This window comes from Chlorocebus sabaeus, chromosome 14, assembly GCF_047675955.1.
Source record: "Chlorocebus sabaeus isolate Y175 chromosome 14, mChlSab1.0.hap1, whole genome shotgun sequence".
Classification (NCBI taxonomy): Eukaryota; Metazoa; Chordata; class Mammalia; order Primates; family Cercopithecidae; genus Chlorocebus; species Chlorocebus sabaeus.
In genome coordinates, this window is record NC_132917.1 from 97,737,753 (window position 1) to 97,755,126 (window position 17,374).

The window sequence follows — 17,374 nt, forward strand, 5'->3', positions numbered from 1 at the left end:
TTGCTTTGGTACAGTTCAGTGACATACTTTGTAATAAAAAATTCTGAAACTCAAATGAGTTTACAACTTTACTTAAAGGTAAACTTCTTTATGAAAAAGGATATAAATATGATCTGATCAGAAACTTCACCTCTGGCAGTTATAGTTCCCAAGAACAAAAGCTATCATGCATCAAATGATGCGTTCTCACCGTCTAAAGCAGTGCTTCTCAAATTTTATTAAGTATCCCAAAGCCAGGGGATGTTGTTAAAATGCAGATTGCATTCAGCAGGTGTGGGGTGAGGCCACAAATCCTACATTTCTAACACGCTCCTATTTCATGCTGCTGCTGCTACGACTCCCACCAGGGATCAGGCTTCAAGCAGCAAAGCTCTAAAGCAGGGGCCAGAAACGCTTGTTTTTTTTAAGTCAGATGCTCCATCTCAAAGAAAAAAAGCCAGGCGCAGTGGCTCACACCTGTAATCCCAGCACTTTGGGAGACCGAGGTAGGTGGATCACCCAAGGCCAGGTGTTTGAGACCAGCCTGCCCATTATGGCGAAACCCCGTCTCTACTGAAAACACAAAAAATTAACTGGGAGCGGTGGCGGGCGACTGTAACCCCAGCTCCTCAGGAGACTGAGGCAGGAGAATTGCTGGAACCCGGGTGGTGGAGGCTGTAGTGAGCTGAGATGCACTCCAGCCTGGGCAACAAAAGCAAAACTCCGCCTAAAAAAAAAAAGCCAGATAGTCAGTATTTCAGGCTTTGGGCCATGCAGCCCCTATTGCAAATATTCAGCTCTGCCACTGCAGCACAAAAGCTGCTGTAAATAACACATAAACAAATGGATATAACTATGTTCCAACAGAACAAAGCCAGTAGCCACCGACTGCCAACCCCTGCTCCAGAACGCTGAAAAACAACATGTGAAGTCTCCTTTCTCGCTTTTCCCAGACAGCTGAAACTGCATTCAGACGGAGTCACTAATCTCTGGAAGCTTCTGTGTATACGGAATACAATATCCTGATTCCTCACTCATTCCCTCAGAGAATGGATTCTTTTACTTATAAAGCCCTTCATGATGTTGGATATGATGGTTTTTTGTCTATCTGTTTACATTTGTTTCAAAATATTTCAGATAGCATTTCTCAGCCTTTTGGCTAAGATCTAGTAAAACATTTCAGACATAAAAAATATAAATAAAGAGTAACGTGGCAGGCTGGACGCAGTGGCTCACGCCTGTAATCCCAGCACTTTGGGAGGCTGAGGTGGGCAGATCACGAGGTCAGGAGTTCGAGACCAGCCTGGCCAACACAGTGAAACCCAGTTTTGTATTTGTAAAAATACAACAGCTTGGCATGGTGGCAGGCGCCTGTAATCCCAGCTACTGGGGAGGCTGAGGCAGGAGAATCGCTTGAACTTGGGAGGCAGAGACTGCAGTGAGCTGAGGCTGTGGGCTAGTGCCTACAGAAAAGGCAGCAAAGAAACACTTTGCATGAAAACCCAGCAAACCCTCCTTGACACAACTGGCCTCTCTGTTCTACGAGCACTCCCAACTTACCAGAATGATGAGCCGCACCAGCTGGGTGTAGGTGCGCTCGCCACCCTTGCGGGTGATGATGTCCCACTTCTCGGGGGTGCAGACGATGATCTGAGTGGCACTGATCTCTTCTTTGCACAGCTGGTGGTCCCCAGTCAGTTCAGCAACAGTGATGCCGTAAGTGGCCAGACGCTGTGGGAGGAAAACTACATCAGGCAGGAATGCTTGAAGCAGCCTGGACACCATGCTTTCTGTTTGGGCGGTTGGAGTGTAGGGCCTTGGGAGCAGGCTTCAACCCATCAGGTGAATAAAAGGCAAATCAGATCTTATGAGCATATCTTCCTCAAACAAACAGAAATTTAACTCAGGTAAATAAAGCAGACAAAAGATCTCTGGGGGCCAGGCACGGTGGCTCACGCCTGTAATCCTAGCACTTTCAGAGGCCAATGAGGGCAGAATGCTTGAGCCCAGGAATTCTAGACCATGGTGAAACCCTGTCTCTACAAAAAATATAAAAATTAGCTAATCTGGTAGCACATGTCTATAATCCCAGCTACTAGGAAGGCTGAAGTGGGAGGATCACTTGAGCCTGGGAGGTCAAGGCTGCAGTGAGCCATGATTGTACCATTGCACTCCAGCTTGGGTGACAGCAAGACCCTGTCTCAAAAAAAAAAAAAAAAAAAAAAAAAAAATCTCTGGGAACTCTGTACACAAGAGGAAGAAATGGCTACTTGTAGATAATAAGACCTAGAATAACATCACTAGGTCTATTATTATCCACATCCATTTGATGTTTCGTAAATACTTCAGTAACACAAATGATACCAACTGCAGGAAATTGCCATGGAGAGGATGAAAGAAAGATGCTAACCCTTGTAAAAGATGGCTCAGGACATTCTTACTTCAGAAACTCTGTACCTGGGTTAAGTTCCATCTTGGAAATGGGGAGAGAAAAATAAAAAATAAAAACAATCCCAGGAGGCATTCCAGAGACGCCCCAATACAAAAAGCAGTGAGGTCCAGGCCTGTCCACAACACTTTGACAGCTGCGCCCCGTATCTTCTGGAGGAAAGTTCTACTCCCTCACCTTTCCAAAGCTGCCCACCATCTCCTGCACCAAGGAGCGCATGGGGGCAATGTAGATAATCTTGAAGTCATCCACATTGATGGTGCCGTCCATGTTGATGTGTTTCCCGATCTCTCGGAGCATGCACATCAGGGCCACGTTGGTCTTCCCAGCACCCTACGGGAGAGGTCAGGGATGAGAACGCCTATTCACCTGGTTATTCTCACTGCCCTCACTTCCACGGGCTTATTTCCCAAACAGAGAATAGAGCTCATCCTGGGCACTTTATCCTACCATTTAACCGCTCTTCCATCAAAGGACAAAGAATGAGGGGGTGGGGTGCAAATAAAAAACAATCTTCCAACAGAAACTCCACCCATATTCTCCAAGAAAAAAGCAAGCAGGGTGGCGCTTACAGTGGGAGCACACAGCAGCAGATTCTCATCCGTCTCGAGGGCAGCACGGTAGAGCTTACTCTGGATCCGATTCAGTGTTTTGAAGCCCTCAAACCCAGCCTGGGCATACTTTGGAAGCTTTTCCACCGGAAGCAGTTGCTAGAAAAAAAGAAGTGCCATCGATATCATGTTGGCAGCATCCTTGAGCAGACTGTTTTTGTGGGATGGCCAGGATTTTGTTCCCTGGCAATCTCTGCATAACTCTCCATTAAAGGTCAGTCCAGAGATCAATATTGTCCCTGGGCTCAAAATCAGAATGGGAAAATTCTGTTGCAGCTTTCAGCCCTAAAATAAACTATATATGAAACAAAGCTACATTCTGGTCAAAGGCTGAAATCCAAACCAGGAGGCGAACTAAGCAGAGAACTGAGGAAAGCAATTCACTTACTTCTTCTGAGCCAAAGGGCTTGGGCTTCAGAGCAGGCACATGCACCTCTTCGTAGCCCTTACGCTGGCGACGGAAGGACCCATCAGGAAGCTGACAGCGCTTATTGGCCATAAAGTGGCTCCCTTGGGTAAATACCAGGTCCTCCAAGTCCAGAACCTGCCGTGGAGCCAGTGCCTGGGAATGTGAAAGACAAAAACCCCAAGGAAGTGGGCAAGCCGAGCAAGCGCATTTTCCACCCAACAAGGCCTGGGACGTAAATCGCCCTGGATCCTACCTCTCCACCCTGGTCGAGATCCATGGTTTCCAGATCTGTGTCCATTCGAGACTGACGCACTCGCTCTCTCCGGGATCTCTCCTCCTGTAGTGGACGAAGAGGAAAATCACAAAAATAATTCATCAGCATCACAGGTTCTTGTCCTTTTCTGTCCCTGCTTAGCTAATACTTGAGTCACAGGTGCTCACTAGTAAGTCACCAAACCGAAAGACAACGCTTTACATGGGGACCACCAGAATGGTCAAAGCGAACACACACCTTTAAAGGGGCAATGCGCAGTACAGGGACGCCGGAAATAGACATTCTGTAATTAAATACCAAGGGCTACCCCGAGGGGTAAAAGTGTGGGTTCTGTTAAGCAAGCACATGTGTTCTGTTACTCTGTTTTAGTAAACACCATGTATTTACTGTGCAAATAAACAATAAAGATCCCCGCAGTGCTGGTGAAAGACAGCAGCAGGTCACTGGTCTCACGACCAAACCAATGTGGATGTGTTGATTCTAACCTGTATGCACTGACAAACCCCAAAGAATTTAGAGAAATTACTTTTTCAACTTCCACTTTTAATATGAATTTAGCTTCATGCTGCAATCTTCTAGCCACTGTTAGCTCAGAAATCAGAGAGATAAACCAACCCAGTCCTTACTCGGATCAGATCCTCCTTCTCGGTTTCGTGGAGCTGGTAGAGGAACTTGGATAGCTCTGGGTCAGCTTCCATCTTTCCCATAATCCTTTCCTTTTCAGCTTCACTTTGTGCACTGGCCAGCAAGGTACAGTATAAAACTACCCACGACAAAAGGAACAAACGAAAAGTGAGGAGAAGGAAATAAGGCAAAAAACCTTCATCCTTAGAGTAGAAAGAAGAAAAATAAAAGAAACAAGCACTTAGGCTGTGAAAACAACACAATCTCCATCTCACACATGCACACGTATGTACTCACTCTGCAAGAAGAGCCCACCATATACTCACTCATCATCCTGTGCTGCCGCAACACTTTAATGAAATCAAAGGTGTTGAAACCAAGCAGCAGAACCAGCTGGTTCTCACATTCCCGATCGTCACTGGCCGTCTGCAGAGAGACGGCAACACCACCACTAAGGACAAAGCCATGTGCCACTTCATACACTGTCCTCATGTGCTAAGATACACTAAACATACAACTATTGTTATCTTGGCCATACCTTCAAAATCTCCAATACTTCATCTGCCTTCTTCTGCGACACGATGGCATCATCATAGAAACGACTGAGCTGCCGCTGTAGCCAAAATGCATCAATATCCCGAGGGTGCAAATCCTTCTTCTTGGAACTCATCAGTTCACCTGAGGCCACGAGCTACAAAAGTAACCAGACATTTAGCTCACCAGGTCTCTGCCAGCCTTGATCACTTTGCCACCACCCTGCAACCAAGTTCTACTTGCCACCCCACAACCCACCTTCTGTGAGGACTTTCCAGAGGGAAAAACTCTGGAATGTTGAGTTCAGAAGCATATCAGACTAAGACTTCATCAACATACATCTTTGGGAAGGAAGAAAACCGACTGAAATCTTAAGAAACTCTAGACACTAAGTGTTTATTACAGCTCACTCTAGCAAAAGGTGGCTCAATAAATGTAACAGGACCTAGGCATGGGGAAGAAGCACTAACACCCAGAAGTAACCTTTAAGCAATGAGAAAAAGCAAACTGAACTTACATTAGCCGAGAGGGTGCAGCGCACGACAGCCTCATCCCCTTCCATGTCATCATCAGATGCCTCTTCTCGAACCTCCCCATACACATCTTCATCACCTTCCTGTGGAAATGGCCCCAACTCAACCATTATCTGGAGCTGATCCTGTATCACCACAGAACCTCTCCCTCAAGTCACCCTAAATTAGCTCAATGGTTAGAGAAATGGCTTTGGGGTGAAACCGAGAGCCTATTGGAACTAAGGTCAGCCTTATTCCAGTGGACGTGTAACAGAAAGACTGCTCGGCACAGACTTATTAGATGCATCTACTTTCTGTTTCTTACCTTAGGCTGCCACAATGGCAATCAACTGGATCATAGCCTCTCTTTAATACACAAACAATCAACACTCAAAAACAGTGATCAGCTAACAGGAGAGAAGAGCTATGTAGAGGCACGCCTGGGAAAGCAGATAGTGACTCGGGAATGAAGAGATCACACTAAGCTTGCTCGCCACTCCATTTACTCATACACTGCACATTAGGCAGACTTGGCACAGTGTCATAGTCAAAGCAGGTGCTCCAATAACGAGCACTGCTAAATGAATGAACTGCTACAAGCAAAGCAGTTTGTTGCTACTTAAAATCATCAAATCCTATTAACTATACTGTAGGAAGAGGCTTAGCAATCACCTATTGAAATCACCTCATTTTATAGAAAGAGAAACTGAGGCAAGATGACCTGCCAAGATACAGGACTCAAATTCAGAAGTCTTGGCTCCTAGTCCTCTAACTCTCCCCATGTGACCCCTTCTTCCAGCCCTGGTATATATACCAGGGATCCATTTTCCCTTTCAGGAGCCAAATCTACTCACTGAGAACTCTAAGGCACTCTGTAATCTTTTCAAAGTACCCCACTTATTCCTATTTATATTTAAGGAACTCTATTAGACGGTAAACATTAACTCCAGTGACTTAACCATGTACAAACTATAGCCATGCTCTAAGGCAAATGTGCAATCTTTTGAAACAGGCAGTGGGGACACAGTAATGAAAAATGGGAAAATATTGTAATACGGTTAAAATGCAGTAAAACATAGCAGATACATTCTCAATGAAAGTATTCACTGTACTTTATCTTTTGTCTTTCTTTTTGCTGATCCACTTCATATATTTTAAATAATTACATTGCTTTACATTTGTTAGTTTAAATTTGCTATAGAAAAGTTAAAAGATAACTGCATTTTTTTTTAAGCAAAAGAACATATAATGCCTAAGTCTGAAACCCACACAACACCATAAAATGTATCTGGTTTAAACTAGGGAGCTTCTTTACACTACAAGGGGTCCCTTTATCCTCATCAACTTCAAATACAAGAATGGACTGGGCCTGTTTATCACTCACCTCCTCATCAGACTCAAACTGTACATTCACACCGTATGTCTCATCAATGTTGTCATCTGAAACGACGAAGGATTAGAAAAAGAGGGCAGTGAAGGGCTAGTAAAACAAGACACTCTGGAGCCAATGTCCTCCCCAACTACCTCTCCTCAGGAAAGATCTAAATGCTAAGGACACACACAGGCACTTAGATGATCAACACAAGAGAGCCACCTATGCTGCCACTGCCAAGACCTTCTCCACCTGCCAGCCCTGGAGTCAGCCCAGCTCTGCTTGCTCAACCACTTGAGCCCCCAAGGCTCTGCCCACACTTTCTCCCATATTCTACACAACAAAAGGGTCTCAGAGTAAGGAACAGCTGCTGAAATCTAGGGATTCTGGTGTCTATCAATTATAACTCTTCAAAAAACACACAACAAATTATGGGAACCCACTGATATTAAGGTTTTTAAATGAATGATGCTAGAAGATGCATGTTTAGGGGTCAAAAACAACCAGTTAACATGATCAGGACATAAAGAGCTCACTTACCCATATTTTGGATTTCCTTGTCTCCACCATAGTCTGTGATCTTTTTTCCCAGGTTCACTAGCACATGGTATCTGGTATCATCTGTTTGACCCAGCAGCAGGTCAATCTCCTTTCGCCTTTCCTTGTCCCGCAGCTTTTCATTCTTTAGAACAGCTAGAACCTCATCAGCTGCCCCACAAAGGATATCACGTGGCTGGTAGCAAGAAACAACCAACCAACATTGAGAATGACGACAGGCAGAACATCACCAACCAGGTTTATGTGGCGGCAGGATGCGAAGAGCCACACTTCCTCAAAACCTGTTGCATACTAGGCTCTGACCTTTCTCATTAATGCTGATTTAAAATGCCACAACTAAAGGAAGACTCGTCTGTTTTTAAAAAGATTAGCTAGGTGGCCTCAAGCAGCAGGACACAGCTTCCGCAACAGCTTGCCACATCTCCAGGTGGCAGTCACGTGGCAGACCTCCTCTAGCCTGCCACACTTCTGTAATTCTTTGTCCTCACTTCCTCTAGCACGCACGTCAACAGAGCTCCTCAGACTCATAATGGCCCCCAATCTAATCACACACGTGTACTGGTTGGGAACACAGATTCTACAGATAAACTGTCTGGATCATATCTTGGCTCTGCCAAATGCTACTTCTGTGACTTGGGAAAACTACTTCATGGTTCTTGCCTCACATCTCTCTTCTATAAAATGGAAAATGAGTATTAACAGCACCTATTCACGGAGTTCCGTGAGGGGGCGGGAGAAAGACACGTGCTGTTCCACACAAATCGAGCGCTCGGTAAATACAAGCCCCTTCTGCAAACCAGTACATCCCACAAGGGGATCCAGAGGCAAGGTTCATCTGGAGCCTCCCAGTTGTGACCCTCCCCTTTTCTGACACACGGCCTCATCCTCTGGCCGCCTAGCTCCGAGAATATAGAAATAAAGCAAACTTGGCCGGGTGCGGTGGCTCGCGCCTGTAATTCCAGCACTTGAGAAGCCGAGGCAGGTGGATCACGAGGTCAGGAGATCAAGACCATCCTGGCTAACACGGTGAAATCCCGTCTCTACCAAAATTACAAAAAATTAGCCGGATGTGGTGGCGGTGCCTGTAGTCCCAGCTACTTGGGAGGCTGAGGCAGGAGAATGGCACGAACCTGGGAGGCAGAGCCTGCAGTAAGGCGAGATTGCACCACTGCACTCCAGCCTGGGCAGCAGAGCGAGACTCCAACTCAAAAAAAAGAAATAAAGCAAATTCGTTTTTTTTCTGTACTCTTACAACAATTAACACAGAAGGCTTCTGTGACAATTCCTCCCTACCAGCAACCAATCCAAAAATTGTGCAGTGGACACAAGCTGGTGTCCTCAAACTCAATTCCATTCCAACACTAACTACCTGGAGAGAGAGTCAGATCCCACAGGCTGAGGACTCAGTCCCACAAGCCTGCCTCCCACTCCATGATGCCAATCACAAGCACAGGTTGTGTGACCTGTGCTTCTCACTGTACAGCTACAAATCGAGCTTTCCACAATCCCCTTTTCGGATTCAACTAATTTGCTAGCGCAGATCTGGGACACACTTACTTTTACTGTAAGGCATATTACAAAAGATGCCTACCAACAGACAACAGATGGAAGAGGTGCACAGGGCAGGCGTGTGGCAAGGGGTACCATGTGGCAAGGGCTACGGCGCTGCCAGGCCCTCTCAGGCGCACCACCCTCCAGAAACCTCCATGTGTGCAGCTATCCGCAAACTCTCTAAACCTAGTCCTTTTGGGGTTTTTATGAGGGCTTCATTATGTAGGCAGATGATTAAATGACCAGCTTCCATTCTGAAGCTACCTAGGTGCTGCCAGCCATCAGTTAACTCATCAGCAGACAAAAAGACGCTTATCACTTCAAAGATTCCAAGGATCGTAGAAGCTGTATGCCAGGAAATGAAACAAAGACCGAGTATATATTTCACAACATCACACTCACCTGGTCCCCAAGAGCAGCCTGGATGAAGCTGAGCAGCACCTCATAGGTCTCGCGGGTCTCCTTAGTTTTGGGCTTGTAGATGATACCCACCATCTCATCAATGCCCTCCGACAGCAGAGTGTAACCCTTCATCTTGTTGATGTCATGCCGGTCCTCATCACGCTTTCTTCGCCTAGTGGACACGTGATGGTGAATGGCATAACCTTTCCTCCCCAAGGGAAGACTGGATCAAGCCCACCCTCCTCTCCTCAGCTTCGTGGCAGGAAGTTAATATCTGAAAACCGGTACCTGAGCCTCAGCAAATGATTCCTGTTGGACCTTGATCACTTGAGGAGTATTTCTTTATGGGACCCAATGACAGAAAGAAAAATTCCCCATCATCTTCTCACTAGATACACTACACATTACAGTGAGATATGTTTCTCATTTAAAAAATGCAACCCTTTGGCCAGGTGCAGTGCTTCATGCCTGTAATCCCAACATTTTGGGAGGCCAAGACAGGCGGATCACCTGAGGTCAGGAGTTCAAGATCAGCCTGGCCAACATGGCGAAACCCTGTCTCTACTAAAAATACAAAAATTAGCCGGGCACGGTGGCGAGCGCCCGTAATCCCAGCTACTCAGAAGGCGGAGGCAGGAGAATCACCGGAACCCAGGAGGTGGAGGTTGCAGCGAGCAGAGATCACGCCACTGCACTTCAGCCTGGGTGACAGAGCGAGATACGATCTCCAAAAAAAAAAAAAAAGAAGTATAACCCTTCTCAAAAAAAAAAAAAGTACAACCCTTCATACATTGTATGAGACTATTATATAATAGGATTTTGACTAGTTTTTCACCTCTCAAATGCATTTTCCTTTTCTAGCTAGAGAAACAAGCTCTAACAGAATCTACTGCCGTTGACTATCAACCAATTATAACAAAACTGGAAAAGAAGATGTAGCACAAAGTGAAGATAATGTATTAACTCATTTCAAACATAACGACTTTAATCAAACTAAGCCCATGAATTTTGGAAACATCACCATAGGAAAGGGAGCAAGACACCAAGATATTCAAGATCAAAAGATAATGGTGAAGTAAAGGTAAGTTTTGAAATACATCCCCAAGAAATATTTAAAAAAAGAAAAAAAAAATACACAATAAGAAAGAAAACTGTCTTTCATACCATGGATACTTAAATTAGTTTGTAACAACAAAATAGGTAAGAAGTGGACAAGAGTAAAGGGAAAAAGTAGGGGTAGAAAGTTAGTAATGAAAAAAAAAAAAGAAAAAGAATTACTGGGACATAGGAATAGCAAGAGTCTTGAAAATACCTTAAAGAAAAGTAAGATCTGTCTATGGACTAGAAATACACAGGTAAGAAAAAGGTACCAACAAGTTATTTTCCACTTTAGGTACACTTTTTAAGGCCAAAAAAATCTTTAAACTCTCCTGTTCTGTTTTTACCTTCACTAAACCGTTTTAATGCCACTGATCTTACACCAAGCATTCCGGCAAAAATGCTGCTCGAATGTTAAAGAGAAGAGACTTTAGATCTGAAGGAAAAAATAGTATTCCCTTAGCACTCACTTGGCTCTTCTTTCCTCCTGCATCTGCGGTTTGGTCCGTTGAGCCTTGTCTCCCATACGGGTGCCCTCCAGCTTCCCAACAAGGGACAGCACCTCTCCTGTGGGTTCATCCCGGCGGGTCCGGTCAATGAGAGAACGGTCAGCTTGAAGCACAAGATTCGAGTTCTGAAAAGATCAGAACATTATTGAAGCTTTGACATGAGCAGGGCCAATTCCTACTATCACAGTTACCCCAGCTGATGGAAAAATCGTAGAAACTAGTTGCTTATGATCACTAATCGTAATAAAGATATTCTCCTTAAGAATTGCACGGTATGACGCTGTGCAGAAGCATAGAGCTGAATAAGTCCTACGGCCTGTCGAATCAGCTAAGCAATTCTTGTTCCTAACAGTGCCCATCATAACCCACACCTGGGAAAAGTGGTGAGTGGGTTGGGAGTGACGTGTGGAAGGGGGCGGGCTTAGCGTTGAAGGAACTCGAGAAACTCCTCCTAGAGAGATCTTAGCACTCCCCAGACCCCCGTAGGTTATTCACGTCGTCAAATAACCCCCACCTTCACCGCGATTCCACTTCCCCTCCGTTTTCGTGGCTCTCCTGGAGGCCTTTAGACTGAAACGCTCTTTTTCAGCCTCCCCCTCCCCACTGGACTCCTGAGCCTGGAATCCTCCCCCGAGCCCAAACGTACCGCCTTGTACTCGTACTGCAGACTACGGGCGGTTACATCCGCCATGGCCGCGGCTCCTTGGAGGCTTCAGGCCTCCACGCCCCCCTGCCGCACGCTGCAAACTGCCGTGGACCTCCGCTCCCGCCGCGCCGGAACGACGCAGGAAAGACGCACTGGGGGGAAGGAAAAGAAACGGGCTCCCTTCCGCTTCCGGGTCGCGCCCCGGAAGTGCGGGGCGGGGCGTGTCCCTGGCTTGTGCGCGGGGCTTCCCGCAGCCCTCTGAGTGGGATGTGTGGGCCTGGTGCATTTGGGTCCCCGAATCCCTAGACCCGCGCACTCTGGTTCCGGCCGCCCGCTGGCCCTAAGGACCCAGGGCCCGTGCTCTCCCCGACCTCAGTCTCCAGCCCCCCGGCACCCCTCACATTGTAACGAACGTACGGCCGCTTAGCCCCTGTCCCGTCCCAAGACCTTTCCTTCCGGTGCCTTCCTCTTTGGCAACAGTCCCATGAGGTAGGCAGGAAAAGAGGGCCTGAAAAGCCCCGTTTCCGTTTGAGGTAACGAAAGCACCCAGCGAGCGAGGTCACGTGCGCGTGTGTCTGTGTCTGCGTGTTTTAATGATTGGCGTCTTGCTTTGGGTTTCTCTTCTGTGTTGAACAATTGAAAAAGAAAGCTACTATCCCCCACCCGTCCCAGCTAAACCGGTGGCCCCAAGACCCTCGTTCTCACCCAGCGGAACGAACAGGGCCGGGGCTCCTGTCCGCTCCCAGTTGTCGGTGACGTTCTATGGTAGGGTCCTCTCTGCCGCCCGGGGAAACCGGTGCGGGCAGGGCCAGAGCCTTGGTGACAATGACTTAACCTCACGCAGCTGCATTCCCCACCGCTTCTCGCCGGTAGAATGGCACCTTATGGCTGGAGGTGACCTCCCTCCTCGCCTAGAGCATGTCTGCTTTTGAGAAGATGAATGAATGAACAGGAGGATGGGTGAGCCAGAGGAATTCATCCTCAATAGCAGCCCCCTAGACCGGATTTGTTCCGTGGCGTTACTGTGTTTGGCTCACTGTTGGCTCCTTCTTTAAAAATTGGGATAATTCATGCAAACTCTGGCTGTCCCGCCTCAGTTGAGAAACCAGAAGATCAGCCACATGACACCCAGCACCCACACTCCTGCATGGCATTGCCTGCTGCTGGTTGGCAGCTGCCCAGGTCAGAGGACAGACAGGTCCTTCCCACTGCTCCTGTTTTCTCATGCCTGCCCGTCTCCTTATTTTTACTTGCCCAACCCCTGTAGGCATGGAGTTTGCTGCTTTGGTGGGTATTTTTTCTTTTTTTCTTTTAAATATCTAACTCATCTTCCCAAGGGACAGTCGAGTCCTCGTAGCTCTGCTCCTCAGTGGCTGTGTGACTTTGAAGTAGCTACCTGGCCTCTCGGTGAGCACCGTTTTCCTCATCCTGAAAATTGAGGCAATTGGCTGGGCACAGTGGCTAGATAATAAATGAGTAAGCAAACAAAATAATGTAAGATTGTAAAGGCTGGGCACAGTGGCTCACGCCTGTAATCCCAACACTCTGGGAGGCCAAGTCAGGAGGATCACTTGAAGTCAGGAGTTTGGGACCAGCCTGGCCCACATGGTGAAATCCCGTCGCTACTAAAACTGCAAAAATTAGCCAGATGTGGTGGTGGGCACCTGTAATCCCAGCTACGCAGGAGGCTGAGGCAGGAGAATCACTTGAACCTGGGAGGTGGAGGTTGCAGTGAACCGAGATCAAACCCTGCACTCCAGCCTGGATGACAGAGTGAGACTCTGTCTCAACAACAACAAAAAATATCAAGACAATAAAACTTTCCTCCCATTGTGATTAAATGGGGTCGTGTGTTTAAAAGCACATAGCAAAGTGCCTGACTCAAGGTGGGGTTCACTGAAAGTTACTGAAATCTGAACCCTTAAGGCTGACTTTTATTCCATGATCCGGCTGTGGCCCATCTGACAGGAAAGGGTCTGAAAGGCATTTCCGGGATTCCACTTTGCTTCTGTAGAAGGAGCATTCTTGTTCACAGATGCAGCCGGGCTGTGGGCAAACCTGTGAAGCAAGAAAAGGAGGAAATTTTCCCCATCTCTTCTTTTCCTCCGTAATCAGGCTCTACCAAATGTAAATCCTGCATTTAGTCATTTAGATGGACTTGTCAGTTTCCATAGTATGTTAGAACTGGAAGGAGCCTGAGAGATGGAGCAACAGTCTGGTTCCCTTGTTTTCCACATGAGGAGACTGCAGCCCCAGAACAATCGTCACACTAAAATGTAAATAAGGAAGAAAATAATTATGATTTAGAAAAGAAAACAACAGGCTGGATGTGGTGGCTCATGCTTGTAATCCCAGCACTTTAGGAGGCTGAGGAAAGAGGATTGCTTGAGGCCGGGAGTTTGAGACCAGCTTGGGTAACACAGTGAGGCCCTGTTTCTACAAACAATAAAAAAGTAGCCAGGCCTGGTAGCGTGTGCCTGTAGTCCCAACAACTTGGAAGGCTGAGGCAGGAGGATTGCTTGAGCCCAGGACTTCAAGGCTACAGCAAGCTAGGATTGTGCCACTGCACTCCAGCCTGACCCACATAGCAAGACTCTTCCCCCCAAAAATAAAAACAATTTTTTAATTAAAAAGAAAAGAAAAATGACAGCCATGCTTCCTCACTCTGGGGAAGGGGCTCAGGGAAACTTCCTGGGCCAACTTGTTGAAAATGGGGGAAGGGGTCTAGTCCCAGCACTTTGGGAGGCCAAGGCGGGCGGATCACAAGGTCAGGAGATCAAGACCATCCTGGCCAACATAGTGAAACCCCATCTCCACTAAAAATACAAAAAAATGAGCTGGATGTGGTGGCACGGGCCTGTAATCCCAGCTACTCGGGAGGCTGAGGCAGGAGAATCACTTGAACCAGGGAGTCAGAGGTTGCAGTGAGCTGAGATTGTGCCACTGCACTCCAGCCTGGCGACAGAGCCAGATTATATCTCAAAAAAATAATAAATAAATAAATGAAAGAATTTTATAGTGTATAGTTTTTGTCTCTCTAAAGTTGTTTTTAGACAATTTTTTTGGAAACAGGGTCTGGCTGTGTTGCCCAGGCTGGAATGCAGTGACACAGTTTCAGCTCACTGTAGCCTCGACCTCTCCTGGGCTCAAACCATCCTCCCGCCTCAGCCTTCCCAGTAGCTGGGACTACAGGTGTGCACCACCACACCCAGCTAATTTTTGTATTTTTGGTAGAGATGGGGTTTCGCTGTGTTGCGCAGGCTGGTCTTGAACTCCTGGCCTCAAGCAATCTTCCCACCTCGGCCTCCCAGAGTGCTGGATTACAAGTGTGAGCCACCATGCCTGGTCTGTTTTTAGACAATTTTAATAGAGGATTATCCTCAGGAAGCTAAAGGACTGGGGGCACCCTGGCGGGTACAGACCCCCGGGATGACATTTATTACCAAGATGGGCTCAGAGCAAGGGCCTTTAGCTTTGTTTCAGTCCACGTGCTGTCTCTCTCCAAAGATGACCTGAATGCACTACTCGCCAGCCCCAGGCCTGAACAGGTTACCCAGACTTTTGCCTGGGTCCTGCATTTCTGTATCTAAAGACCTGTCACTTCATTTAATTATGTCTCAAATATTTGTATGTGCTCTGTGAGCACTTTCAGGGACTCAGAGAAAAACAAGGCATAGATAAGACCCTCGAGAAGTTCAAGTCTCACAGGAGAAGTAAAACTACAAATACGGTGGTACACACCTGTGAGGCAGAGGCAGGAGGATTGCTTGAGCCCGGGAGTTCCAGACCATAGTGCGGTATGATCATGCCTGTGAGTAGCCACTGTGCTCCAGCCTGGGCAACAGAACAAGAACTGCATCTCTGAAAAAGGAAAAAAGAAGAAAAAGAAAAAGAAAAGGCAGAATGCAGTCAGTGCCACAAGGGGGCACTGTGGGAAACCACTTCTGACTTAGGAGCGCCTGTGAGGCTTCATAGCTGCAATGCAAAGGGTGGCTGAGGATTTCCCTAGAGGCAGGAGGTGGGGGATTTCACAGGGACAGAGAAAAAGAAAAAGCATGAAGGAGGGAAGACACAGGTGTATCTTGGGTACTGTTAAGAACTCCATTAAGCTGACTGCAGGGCAAATGTAAAGAATGAAACAATGTGATGAGAGAGAGTCTAATCTTAATCTCTCCATTCAAAAAAAAAAATGGCATTGTGAAGAGTTTTTACTTTATTTAGGAGACAACAGGAAGCCATAGCATGTTTCTTGTCTGAGGAGTTTTATTTGTTTTTCACATCTTCATAGCATGTATTTGATTAGACAGAACACTTAGATTAAGCAAAAATTGAGTGTACATGTGACAAGCATTTGTAAAGTTCCACTTTAGCATACATTATCATTGAGTCCCCATCAAGCCCTGGGAAATATATTGATGGCCCCCATTTTACCAATGAAAAAATCAAGGCCCCAAGAAGATACTTGACTTGTCTGGCCTCATCTGCCGCAAAGCCAGGCCTTCTGTTTTCACCCCCTATGCACAGGGGCGTCCTCACAGAGCTGAACTTCAGGAAGGTGATTCTCACAGTGCTGGGTGTGGAGTCCTAATTAAGGAACAGGAGTCAGGCTGGCGGGACCAAGGGAAAGCAAAAAGAGAAAACAGATAAGCCATGAGTCTGCCACCGCACTCGGCCCGTCTGCTGTGTTTCCAAACAGGCTTGTTCCCTTCCAGGTCTTCACTTTAGGAGGCATTGGTCGTTTTTAACCAAGAAGCAGTTTCACAAGGTGGTTGAACATATAGACTCTTCTGTTATACCATCTGGGTTCAAATCCCAGCTTCACCCCTTCCTACCTACGTGATCTTAGGCCTGTTTTTAGCTACTCTGGGCCCAACAGGGATAATTTTACCTACACATAGGGTTGCCTGGCACCTAGAACTATACCAGGAAATAGCAAGTGTTAGGTTTTATCCAACAGCACTGTGCTTCCTAAAAACATTTCTAAACACTCTGTGTTTGGAGGCAATTTTATGACTCACAAAGGAAAACTGCCCCATTCTTAGTCATATCTATCCTTTCTTATCCCAGATGATCTTACCCAACCTGATGGCCCTTCCACCCAGTAAACTTGGTTCTGAGTGACTGCTGTTTCCCAGACTCCAGGCCTCATGCAGAGGTAACAGGTTGCCAGCACTGGGTATATTCAATGACGTGACTGTTCCCAGAATGCTGTCAGCTGGCCTCAAGTGATCCACCTGCCTCGGCTCCCAAAGTGCTGGGATTATAGGTGTAAGCCACCATGCCCAGCCACCACCAACTTTTTAATAAGCCAATAAGGCTGGGCATAGTGGCTCATGCCTGTACTTTTAGAACTTTGGGAGGCTGAGGCAGGAGGATTGCTTGAGCCCAGAAATTTGAGACCTTCCTGGGCAACACAGTGAGACCCTGCCTCTACAAAACAGTTTTTAAAAAATAAGCCAACAGATGTGGATACAGTGCCCTCCATGCACTGGTGACTGTGCCTGTTGTGAGGAGGGTCACCAAGCATAAGCTCTTCTTGGAGGCAGACACAGGCAACTGAAGGCAGCCTTAGTGAAAGCCTCAAGTGCCAATTCCTGCCAGAGCCCAAAGCAGGATGGGCAATCTTTGAGCTGCTGGTGTTATCCTCAGTTCTCCATGCATTGTGCCTGGCACCCCACAGTTGCCTCTCATAATGGACATCTGCACTCTCCAGACAGGTGACAAGTTACCTGCCCTTCCAACAGCAGCACAGTCTAGTGGCATTGCTTCTGGCCTTAGCCAGTGCTGCCGCATTGGAGCAATTAATATTTTGTTGCATTTCACCCTGATTATTAAATGAGTGGAAT

At 46.9% G+C, this 17,374-nt stretch overlaps 1 protein-coding gene across 1 annotated transcript in view; it reads right to left on the minus strand.

Annotated features, from left to right (window-relative positions):
• SNRNP200 (small nuclear ribonucleoprotein U5 subunit 200) overlaps positions 1-11,685 on the minus strand; it is a 31,154-nt gene extending 19,469 nt beyond the window's left edge. Inside the window, exons 1-14 of the mRNA XM_008007969.3 lie at positions 11,529-11,685; positions 10,844-11,007; positions 9,276-9,447; positions 7,305-7,497; positions 6,777-6,832; positions 5,398-5,496; positions 4,885-5,037; positions 4,673-4,772; positions 4,349-4,485; positions 3,702-3,785; positions 3,428-3,601; positions 3,001-3,138; positions 2,606-2,761; positions 1,540-1,710 (exon numbers count right to left, since the gene is read on the minus strand). Coding sequence (XP_008006160.1) covers positions 1,540-1,710; positions 2,606-2,761; positions 3,001-3,138; positions 3,428-3,601; positions 3,702-3,785; positions 4,349-4,485; positions 4,673-4,772; positions 4,885-5,037; positions 5,398-5,496; positions 6,777-6,832; positions 7,305-7,497; positions 9,276-9,447; positions 10,844-11,007; positions 11,529-11,573 — 1,842 coding nt within the window. The 5' untranslated portion in view covers positions 11,574-11,685. The remainder of the gene's footprint in view (positions 1-1,539; positions 1,711-2,605; positions 2,762-3,000; positions 3,139-3,427; positions 3,602-3,701; positions 3,786-4,348; positions 4,486-4,672; positions 4,773-4,884; positions 5,038-5,397; positions 5,497-6,776; positions 6,833-7,304; positions 7,498-9,275; positions 9,448-10,843; positions 11,008-11,528) is intronic.
• Between the last annotated feature and the right edge of the window lie 5,689 nt (positions 11,686-17,374).